This window comes from Sinocyclocheilus anshuiensis, unplaced genomic scaffold (genome assembly GCF_001515605.1).
Source record: "Sinocyclocheilus anshuiensis isolate Anshui unplaced genomic scaffold, SAMN03320099.WGS_v1.1 scaffold86, whole genome shotgun sequence".
In the NCBI taxonomy this organism is placed as follows: Eukaryota; Metazoa; Chordata; class Actinopteri; order Cypriniformes; family Cyprinidae; genus Sinocyclocheilus; species Sinocyclocheilus anshuiensis.
The window spans coordinates 1,598,120-1,609,165 of NW_015547662.1; the positions used below are offsets into that span (position 1 = coordinate 1,598,120).

The 11,046-nt window shown below is 35.2% G+C and overlaps 2 protein-coding genes across 2 annotated transcripts in view; both read right to left on the bottom strand.

The window, feature by feature from the left end:
* LOC107702269 (acid ceramidase-like) overlaps nucleotides 1-1,947 on the bottom strand; it is a 5,833-nt gene extending 3,886 nt beyond the window's left edge. Inside the window, exons 1-4 of the mRNA XM_016504526.1 lie at nucleotides 1,738-1,947; nucleotides 1,390-1,436; nucleotides 689-779; nucleotides 347-433 (exon numbers count right to left, since the gene is read on the bottom strand). Of these exons, the coding sequence (XP_016360012.1) occupies nucleotides 347-433; nucleotides 689-779; nucleotides 1,390-1,436; nucleotides 1,738-1,815 (303 nt within the window). The 5' untranslated portion in view covers nucleotides 1,816-1,947. The remainder of the gene's footprint in view (nucleotides 1-346; nucleotides 434-688; nucleotides 780-1,389; nucleotides 1,437-1,737) is intronic.
* Nucleotides 1,948-2,435: 488 nt separating this feature from the next.
* On the bottom strand, nucleotides 2,436-9,793 carry LOC107702291 (protein FRG1-like). The gene is made up of 9 exons (XM_016504545.1): nucleotides 9,466-9,793; nucleotides 9,244-9,308; nucleotides 8,340-8,462; nucleotides 5,276-5,333; nucleotides 3,942-4,056; nucleotides 3,695-3,799; nucleotides 3,301-3,392; nucleotides 3,092-3,202; nucleotides 2,436-2,833 (listed from the first exon to the last, which is right to left on the bottom strand). The coding sequence occupies exons 1-9, from the start codon at nucleotides 9,525-9,527 to the stop codon at nucleotides 2,797-2,799; spliced, it is 768 nt and encodes a 255-aa protein (XP_016360031.1). The 5' UTR covers nucleotides 9,528-9,793; the 3' UTR covers nucleotides 2,436-2,796.
* Nucleotides 9,794-11,046: the final 1,253 nt, after the last annotated feature.

An 11,046-nucleotide genomic window follows, 5' to 3' on the forward strand; every position in this document is an offset into this window, starting at 1 on the left:
AGGGGCGTTACATTTCCGACGAGTGCTTGCGGTGTTCGGCCAATCACAATGCACTGGGTCAGCTGGCCAATCAGAGCAGACTGCGCTTTTCGGAAGGAGGGACTTTGTAGAAAATGAAGCGTTTGAGAGAGGCAGGGCATAGAGGACCTACAATAATGTACAGTATTTGAAAAATAATGTGTTTTTTGAACATTAAAGCATGTCAACATATTCTGTTACACCAAATACACAAAATAATGATCTTTAAAAAAGCATCATATGACCCCTTTAAGATTGCAGTATACATAAGTCAATCATGATTAAGCATCATACATAGTTAGACTGATGAGATTCTTTAATAACTCACCAAATCCTTATCTACTAGATCGATGAGCTTTCCACTGGGAACAAAGGCGTCTGCTAGATCTCTGATAGCCTGAATCATGCTCACCATCTAAAGGCAAAGCACATGAGCTCTTGAGTAATGTTCACCGAGAGCTGCTCAAGATCATCTGGTTTTAGTTTTGTGGAATTCAAGGATTTCACTTGCATTTCAGTTCACAGTTCACATAAAAATTCACCAATACATAAACTAGACTTCTAATAATCAAGTGAATAGTCTGTCACGGCAAAACAACTTGCAGTTCTTTTGTTGCTAGAAGTACATTCATAGACAGAGCATTGAACCAGTATAATGATATAAACTCACATCGTTCTTTTTGTCTGTAATGACATCTGTCCATCTTTTGCTTGGTGGTAAATCCAGATTAACAGTATACCAGAACACATCCCCTTTAAATCTAAAAGATCCAGAGATTATACACATGTTCTTATTCTCTCCCTTCAATGTGAATTACAAATTCTAAATTACATTTTAAATCATTCATATTAAGAGAAAATGAAGTTTTCGTAGATTTATAGATGAACTATGATGAAAACACTTTAAAAGATTATTTTTTTCTTTAAATTGGTCCAAAAAATAAAAAATAAAATACATTTTTAAATAAACCTTTTTGCACTAAAAAATTACATTGGATACTGTAATATAAATGTTATGGTAATAATATAACATTATAATATAATATATACATGATACTATAATATACATCTTTTGCAATTGCATAACAATGAAACATTGCCGCTCTGTTGTTACAAAACACCTGACTTTGTTTAAAAATTATACAGTTTTCTTATTAACATCATCTTTGATCAATAAGCTGTTCAAATAAAAACATTTGGAAATATCGCGATTAATATTTTAAAATTATTTTTACATAACCGTTTCTCTCCTGTGATACGGTTTGCCTTTTCACCTGTTGTACATGTAATTATTGTACAGATTTTAATTTTTGGTCTCTGACAGCAGTTTTTACAGGTTGTATAATTAATAATTTCAGTTGTCATACTCACGTTGGGCCGTTTGGAGGATACATGCCACTTCGGCACTCTTCTGTGTACTGAAATGTGAACATTAGTCATTTAATTCAGTAAACTGGAGTTGTGCTGGTTATTCAGTTAAGCTTTTCTATGCCAACAGCACTGGTGATGATTTAGGTTATAAAACATCGCATTGACGTATAAACAAACTACTGCAGTCCTGTCATAACTTAAGTTGATACGATGATAATAGTAACCCTGTTGAAAAAAACAGCATATGCTGGTTAGGTATGTTTTAACCAGCATATGCTGTTTTTTTTCAACAGGGAAAGAAGCATTTGTTTTCATAAATAACAATACAAACTCTAGTTTGTGACTTACCGGTGGGACATATTGCGCAGACAAGCACATAAACACAAAAGAAAGAATAAAACAGCAGAGGTTTAATTTGAGGATCATGATGAGACGAGCGCAGAAGCGGCAGTGAACGCGGAAGTACGCTACCGATGATAGTCGTGACGGTTCATGATCTGCGCAAACCCACGAGACACCGAGGGAGTTACCATAACAATGAGTTACAGAATAAAAGACCACTTCACACTTTCTGTCTTTGGGTTTGTCCCGGTTTTATTTTACTAAGCTGTAACATAATTCGTTCCTACATCATCTTTTTTATTATTATTATTAAATAGGCTTGTAAGGAGAAATAACAGCCGCAGAACAAGAATGCAGTTTTACCAGAGCAGACCGATAAACAAACAGGCGACTGTATCGCGCCATCTAACGGCTGTAGAGGGAAGTGCAACAACAAGCATATAGTTTTAAGTAGTTTTTAATCACACAAAGTGCGCAAATGTGCTCATATGAGACATTTAGAAAAGTAGTAAAAAGTCTACGACATTACATTTAACTATCTTATATCTTAGATATATTATTTCACATGTAACTGCAATGACATTGCAGTGGAAGTACAAAATCATTTTACGTGTAAATCTCAAAGCGTTATCAACTGCACAGAGTTAATATTCATTATTCAATATTCATTTTATCTTCAAATGTGGCTCGACATTAATCATATTCTCACATAAATATTAAAACCCCACAAAATGACCCCACATCAACACTAATTGACTTCAGTCAGAAACATTAAGGAACCACGTTTTCCATAGATTAATCGTTCTTTTCTTTGTGTGCAACAGAAAATTGGATAACAATAATGCAATTGAGATTTTGAGTTTACAATCCATTTAATTTGGGAAATCAATCAAATGTACAATCCAATATTAAACAAATGACTGTAACAATATAATTGATAGGCTATTTAAAAACAACAAAAGATTTTCTTGTGAAAAGTTACTAGGTTTATTATAAAAAAAAGGCAGAGATTCCATGACTATGTAAAATTATAATGGTGAGGAAGGAAAAAAAACACTTCTGGTTTCACTTGCAGTATCTGTCAGCCTTCATCTTGGCTCTCCTAAAAAAGAAACAAAAAACATGATTTCTTATAAACATATGATAATACATCACTTACCACTGTAAAAGTAGAAATATTTTCATATTCACGATGTTTCAAACACCATCTTGTATGATAAATCACCCAATAGGGTATATCAACATAATCTGACACCTTTTCCTCCATCTCAGGATGATCAGCTAAATTAGCCGGCTACAGTCATTTATTATTCAGTATGTCCCAGTATGAGGTTTTTCCTCCTGAAGTCAGACGTCTCACCTGTCCAGCAGGGCCTCATGGAATTTTCCTTCTGTTCTGGCTTTTTTCAGCGTGCCGCTGTCTTCCTCATTCACCCTCAGCTTCCGATCCTGAAAACTTTGGAACTTCTTCCTGTAGGCAAACATTCACATAAACATTTACTTCACTGTATGCTCAATAAACAGCACAGCTTCTGTATCTTACTGCAGGTAATAAATGCAAGCACTCACACGTAGTTGACCTCACAGTTCTTGACATCACCTCTGTCTTCATCTGCAATATCGTCTTTTCTCTTCACCTCTCTTTCTGTGCATGAACGGATCTGTGGGCAACAGATAAGCATGAAAAATATTGTTTACAGTCTTCATTCCAGAAAAAAAAGGTGTAATTTGTTTTTATAATTTGACAGCAGATAGACTTGTGTTCAGATAATATATATTGTGCACTGCAGTGGCCAAATCTGGCCACTCACTGAATTATTTCTCAAATGTTTGTCGAGCTTTTAGGGGCAAAGATATGGATGTCTAAAAAAAAGTCTTGAATCATTTCCTTCGGACAACAACAAAAAAATTCCCACTTAAGCAATTCATCTTGGTGTGGACTGTGAGTTCAGGAGGGATTCACCTTGATTATCTCCTCCTCTCCCGCTGTCTTGTTTTTGGCCACTATGTCTCCGCTCTCACTGTACGAGATGAAACAACTGTTTGCAGCAAGTAAGGCCATTTTACCCTATGGCAACAAAAATAAAAAGAAATGGTAAAAACTGAATTCAAAACTTTTCAGCCTAATGTACCAGAGTTATTCACATTCATACAAACTGAAGTATTTTCATTGTGACTGGTGAATTGATTTGATTGGCAGATTCACTCACATCCTGAAACACTGGTTCCCACTGCTCTCTGGAGCCGATGGCATCTGATCGACCAACCACAACACCCTCTGAGTTTATACCTAAATACTTCCCATAGCCTGACTTCAGCGCTATCCTACACACCAGCAAAACAAATAAGAAAAAAAATTGTCACATGATCAAAATAACTTAATTAGCTACAGAACATTACAAGGTGCTTATGCATTTAAAGGTGCTGCTAAGCAGCTGCAGCCAGTTTGCTACATTTTACTGAACACTTGAACACTGATATCCCATCACTACTCACGACACCTAGTTGTACAGGTGCATCTCAATAAATTAGAATGTCGTTGAAAAGTTCATTTATTTCAGTAATTCAACTCAAATTGTGAAGCTCGTGTATTAAATAAATTCAATGCACACAGACTGAAGTAGTTTAAGTCTTTGGTTCTTTTAATTGTGATTTATTTGTGGCGTTTGACTTCATTGAATAAACATGAGCACAGCACGTTTTAAAATCAAAACTTGTCGCGGGTGTTTTATATGAATGTATCTCTAAAGGGAAAGCATTATAGAAATGAATACTTTTATTTAGCAAGGATGATTTAAATTGATCAAAAGTGATGATAAAGACATTTATAATGTTACAAAAGATTTCTATTTCAGATAAATTCTGCTCTTCTGAACTTTCTATTCATCAAAGAAACATGAAAAAATTATACTCAGCTGTTTTCAACATAATAATAAATTATTTTTGAGCAGCAAATCAGAATATTAGAATGATTTCTGAAGGATCATGCGACTGGAGTAATGATGCTAAAAATATAGCTTTGAAATCACAGGAATAAATTACATTTTAAAATATTTTCAAATAGAAAACCGTTATTTTAAATAGTAAATGTATTTCAAAATGTTACGGTTTTTGCTGTATTTTGGATAAAAAAAATGCAGGATTGAAAGAATTTCACATTTCTTGTTTGAATGAAGGCTAAATACAAATAAAAGGTGAACATTCATTTATTTGTGCTGGGTTTTTTTTCCTTTTTTTTCTAAAATATTATATGGTTTTATATGAGGTGTCAGAGACTTGGCAAATTCATTTTTCATAAGTTTGTATGCACAGACATCTGTTGTGGCGTTCTTGGCAGTTTTTACAAGGCTTTTGTTCATATCGATATCGGAATTATATCGTATCGACTGAAATTAAGAAATATATCGTGATGTAAATGTTTGCCATATCGTCCAGCCCTACGTTGTCTGTGATTCAGGAGTGGCTTAACAAGAGGAATACGACAACTGTAGCCAAATTCCTTGACACGTCTGTGTGTGGTGGCTCTTGTGGTCATGATCTTTACCTGGAGTCTGAGACTCTGATGGCAGTGAACTGCTCTGGAGGATCTGGGCCTTCATCGTCTGCAAACACAAAACATACATATTTTAAAACTTGAAGAGTTAATTTGCAAAAACCAATAAACGCCACTTAAAAAAAAAATTAGCTGATTGCCATGCATTATTCTCCACATATAGCGCGATCTGAACCCTAAACATGTTTTGTCAAAAAGCCGATTTTGTCCACTTTCAAGGCATCGCGAGTTCACGTTTTACTGCAGTGCAGAAGCCGACAAGCGCCCTTGCTGTTTTTGAACAGAAGCCGATAAGTCCATTTTAGCGAATCAGCGCGCTGTATTCAGGTCAGGTGACAAGGCTACTTTCACTTTGAAAAGACGTGCTAGCTGAGAGGAGTTTCGTCAAAGCTGACTAAAAGTGATCGAGGATGGATAATTTTGACGAACTTGATGAACCTGTGATATCTTCTTCAGGGCGAAAAAGGAAAATAAAAGCTGAAACGTTTTCACGGAACCTTGCAAAAGCAGCGCGTTACAATCGTGAGGGAAAAGCTCCGTGTATTGTGTGTAATCACATCCATACAGTTTATGATCACAACAACAAATACGTTTGTCAGGCATCTACATTGTCATCTGAGGAGATTACCGTACAAAGATTAAACAAGTGTTTTTTAAACTCTAAAACATGAAATGTGGAGTTATCTGCTTTTGCCAAAAAAACGACTGTTGGAGTTATCTGCTTTTGCTATAAAACAAACTTTTAATATATAAAAAAAAACACTTTCAATGACCTTTAATTTTGTAAATTACCTGTATTTGTTTGTCATCATTACTTAATCAAAACAACCCAACTGCAGTTTGATTGATATTACTTGGAATTCGCAATAAAAAAAAAAACGTGATTTCTAAAAAAATAAAATAGAAATTGAGTTATTGTTTTTTTGCAAATGAACTCTTCACTTGTTTACACTACCATTCAAAACTCTGAAGTCAGTACGATTTTTTTTTTTATGTACTTTTTTTAACAGTCTTTTCCTATGCTTACCGAGGCTGCATTTAGTTGATATTTACAGTAAAAAAAAAAAAAAAGGCTAATTTCGTGGATTATTATTCCTGTATGCCAAGCTGAATTAATACTGAAGTTTCAGCATCATTACTCCAATCTTCATGATCATTCTAAAATCATTCTAAAATGCTGATTTAATGAAACATTTCTTATTGTTATCAATGTTGAAAACAGTTGATTTCTAGTTTTGTGGAAATTGTGATACATTTTTCAGGACACTTTATGAATAGAAAGGTCAAAATTACAGTATTTAGACATTATAAATGTCTTTAATGTCCATCTGGATTAACGTAAAAGCATCCTTGCTGAGTAAAAGTATGAATTTATTTCAGTATTTATTTCCTAAAATAAATAAATCTTACTGACCCCAAATGTTTGAATGGTAGTCTATATTTACTGTGTATAATTGCACTATTACTGGAGATGAATCTAGCATTTCCATTCCACAAAAGAATTCAGAGCTGCCACACATTTATAACTGAATAATTTCCACATAATCAAAGTTTTCATGGCTGAACATTTATAAGAATATGAAACAATGCTGGAAAGTGCTGCTATAAGAAAATCAAATACAGAGAACAAAGTCTTGTAACTCAACTCATTATACTGCCTGAAGTCCTGAAGTATTTTAACAGTTATTTGTTTTTCAACCATGAATGACTGAACAAAAGAAAGAGTAATGCTGAAAGCTGATATTCTATTCTATCTGCTCCGCGGGCATGATAAACTCATGAATTAGCTAAGATATTGAATTCTGCAAGAGCCTTCAAATGATATGCTCAAAAAGTTACAGAGTAGCGTGTGTGTGTCCATGTTTTTCGCCTGGAGAGGTGTGGGAATCATACAGATGCACTGGTCATGAATTGGGTTAAACAGTTACAGTCTTTCATTTAGTAATTTCAGGTCTCAACCACTAAATTAAATTGATTTTAGAGAGCGTGCACAAATTTCATGGTGCTTCCAGAGTGATGTAGAGACCGATCCTTACAGCCAGCGGTCAGTGAAAAGCAGAAAATGAGGCTGGAAAGAAAAACAATCGCAAACAACTCCTTCTGGTGACTGAAATATGAAATTGCTCTGTGCTTTGCATGAACGGCTGCGGTAATGGCGACTGACCAACCATAACATTATTCAGGTTTTTAAATCCCACACTGAGAGCAAAAGAGAAACAGCAGCACCTAGCCATCTCTACTTTCGAGACTTATTTGTTCTGCGCTATTAGAGGAACCTTTTCAATTTAAAAGACAATATAAAAACTGCATGGCTGAAAAAAATACAATGCGGTATAATTGCAGAGATTTGCCTGTTGCCAGAAAATACTGCAGATAGAACTTGTAAAGTGTATTTTAAAACATAGGCCTTAAGAATAAAGCATTTCATTTCCAATAAATGTTCTAGTTCATTTAAACTAACTCATCACTATATTAATGCACTTGCTCATCACAAACCGTGTCCACTAATGAGCCAAGGCCATCCTACACACACAACCATGGACATTTTAATGTAATTTAAACTTACTACTAACTTGCTCAACTAGCCAAAAACATTTTAAGGAAACATGAGTTTAAAAAAAACAGTAAGAAATATGATGCATACATGTGCTTAAAGGGGTCATATGATGCGATTTCAAGTTTTCCTTTCTCTTTCACCAAATACACAAAATAATGATCTTTAAAAAAAGCATCATATGACACCTTTAACTGATTTTGAATATGAATTTTTGAAACTACTTAAATATAAAGTAATTTGTTTAAAAATCATTTTAAAACATATGAAGCACTGGTCTAAAGAATATACTTTTAATTCTCAAAAAAAAAAAATTTTCTTCAGGGAATGGAGGTAATGCCACCCTGTTTATTATTTAAAAATGATTCAAAATAAGACAACAAGTAAGATATATCTATGAATCAATTAGAGCAAAGCGAAAAGATCTTTTTCGCCAACATAAACCGAGCTGCCTTGCAGCCACAACTTTCAGGAGTTTAATGAAGCAAACAGAATCAGCACCTTTATGTGGAGCACCTACAGTGAAGAGTCCAGTGTCCAGTGCATGGATGAAGGACTTTTTGTGCATCTCAATGGCCACTGTACCTGTGATCTCACCGAAACCCTTCACTGTCCACCATCCTCCTGAGGACACATTCACAAACACAGGCTCATATCATGCATCATAAACACTTCCAACAAAAATATAGCTATTAAGCAGATCATAGAGCATTTACAAAGAACTATCTATCTATCTGTCAATATATCATCTATCTGTCTGTCTATCTAACTGTCTATCTGTCTGTCTGTCTATCTATCTATATATATGTCTGTCTATATATCATCTATCTGTCTATCTATCTATCTGTCTGTCTGTCTGTATATCATCTGTCTATATATCATCTATCTATCTATCTGTCTGTCTGTATATCATCTATCTGTCTGTCTGTCTGTATATCATCTATCTGTCTATATATCATCTATCTATCTATCTATCTGTCTGTCTGTGTATATCATCTATCTATCTGTCTGTATATCATCTATCTGTCTGTCTGTGTATATCATCTATCTGTCTGTCTATCTATCTATCTATCTGTCTATATATCATCTATCTGTCTGTCTGTATATCATCTATCTGTCTGTCTGTCTATCTATCTATCTGTCTATATATCATCTATCTATCTATCTATCTGTCTATATATCATCTATCTGTCTATCTATCTGTCTGTCTATATATCATCTATCTGTCTATCTGTCTATATATCATCTATCTGTTTATCTATCTGTCTGTCTATATATCATCTATCTGTTTATCTATCTGTCTGTCTATATATCACAAAGTGACAAATCTATCTGTCTGTCTATATATCATCTATCTGTCTATCTATCTTTTATAACTCCATGGACAAAGTGACAACATACGTACCAACGATATCCAGCTTGTCTTCATCATCTCGTTTTCTCTTTTTGTCCTTGTTCTTTTTCTTCTTTCTGCACAATTTGGAAGTCGCAGGCCATAAATTATCGGAAATAATTCTGATATTATCATAACTGTTACATCAACTAGTACAGTAACTGTAAACATTAAGGGGAAACTATACATTTTCATAAACTTTTGTTCGAACGTAATACAGAATGAAAGCCTTACTTTTTATCGTTTAATCCTTTCAGGACCAGCTTGGTGGACTTGACGTGTGAGTACTCGGTCATGATCACACACGGTTAAAGCAACTGGATTAAAACGTTTTTTTTGTGGGATTATCATACGTTGTTATTCACGCGCGTTTTCCTGCAACAACAACGCTCGGTGTGTGTACGGTGGCCGAAAGGAGTCAAAGCACCGCACTGAAGACACGCGGCTGGGCTGAAGCGCGACACCCATCGGTCGGAGAAATATAAAAAGTGTGCTGGTGGCTTGAAAAATTGTTAATTGTGATTTCTCCAGAGCAGGGCTGTCCAAACTCGGTCCTGGAGGGCCGGTGTCCTGCATGGTTTAGCTCCAACTTGCCTCAACACACCTGACTGGAAGTTTCTATGCCTAGTAACGGACAGCCCTGCTCCAGAGCTTATTGTGGTTGTGTCCGAAATCACATTCTTTCTGAGGAGGTAGGCCTTCTTCTTTTGAATAAGTAATTACTTTGCAATCACAACTGTTAAAAATGTGTTATTTGCTTTTTTAAACACATTTTCGTACTTAAATAGTATGTGTGTGGTATTAACATTATCTGGATGTATTTGTACTATCTTTGTAATGTGACTTATAGCATCAGCTGCATCGCTTCACTGCCATTAACAGCTTTTCTCCCGAGTCCTCATGGGATAGAAAAGTGTCCTTTGGATGCACGCTTCAGAATTTCACTGGAAGTAGGAGGTGATCAAGGTTGAATGTGTTTTATGAATGCTATGAATTACAACATGCTACTCTTCTCACACCTGAGTATAGTATGGAAATATGCATATTCGCATGCAGCCTCAGTCGAGTGTACTTGACTTTCCATTTCCGGTGTGATGGATGAACAAAAAGTTTTACAACATTTTTAATTTATGAATCTATTTCTTGACTCAGTATTTTATTGGACTGCCAAATCTTAAGACATTTTACACAAAATTGAAAAAAATCTTAGCTAAATATCTGATGGTATTTTCTACTAAGAAAAAAGTACACACTTTTCTTTAGTATGCCATTTGTATCTCTTTAAATTTCTTACATCCTTAAGGTGAAGTGAAGTGGATCCTGCATATGAGAACCTGCAGACACATATACATATGTGAGAATAATTACTTGCTTGTGTGTGTGCCTATGTGACAAATGTGAACATACTGCAGAAGTGCAAAATCTGACATGATTTACCAAAACCTGCATTATATTTTGTAAAAACAGTACATGGGGGGTGCATTCCCCATGTTCCCAACATTTTGGCCTGTTTTGGGAAGGCAGCTTATAAATCTTACTTTTTTTTTTCAAATGTAAAAACACAAAAAGTGTTCTGGGAGGGTCTTTAGGGGTAGGGTTATGGTTAGAGGATATACAGTCACCATGTCTATGGTGAGTCCTCATAAAACACAGGTTGTGTGTGTGCAAGCTTGTGTTGCTCCTACCATGGTTTAAATCACAGGGTGTGTTAGAAAGGATAGGTTATTGCCAGATTGGTTATCAGACTGGAGAGAGAGAGTGAGGGAGTGTGTCCCCAGTCCAGGCCCTTTTCTCTCCAGACACAGCGTCTGCCAT

Bases quoted from the DNA above. Each gene is read 5' to 3' on its own strand.
- LOC107702291 (XM_016504545.1), bottom strand. From the start codon at position 9,527: ATGACCGAGTACTCACACGTCAAGTCCACCAAGCTGGTCCTGAAAGGA. The intron at 9,309-9,465 runs GTAAGGCTTTCA...CAAATTGTGCAG, and splicing joins AAAGGATTAAACGATAAAAA to AAAGAAGAAAAAGAACAAGG. The intron at 3,203-3,300 runs GTGAGTGCTTGC...GTTTGCCTACAG, and splicing joins AACTGTGAGGTCAACTACGT to GAAGAAGTTCCAAAGTTTTC.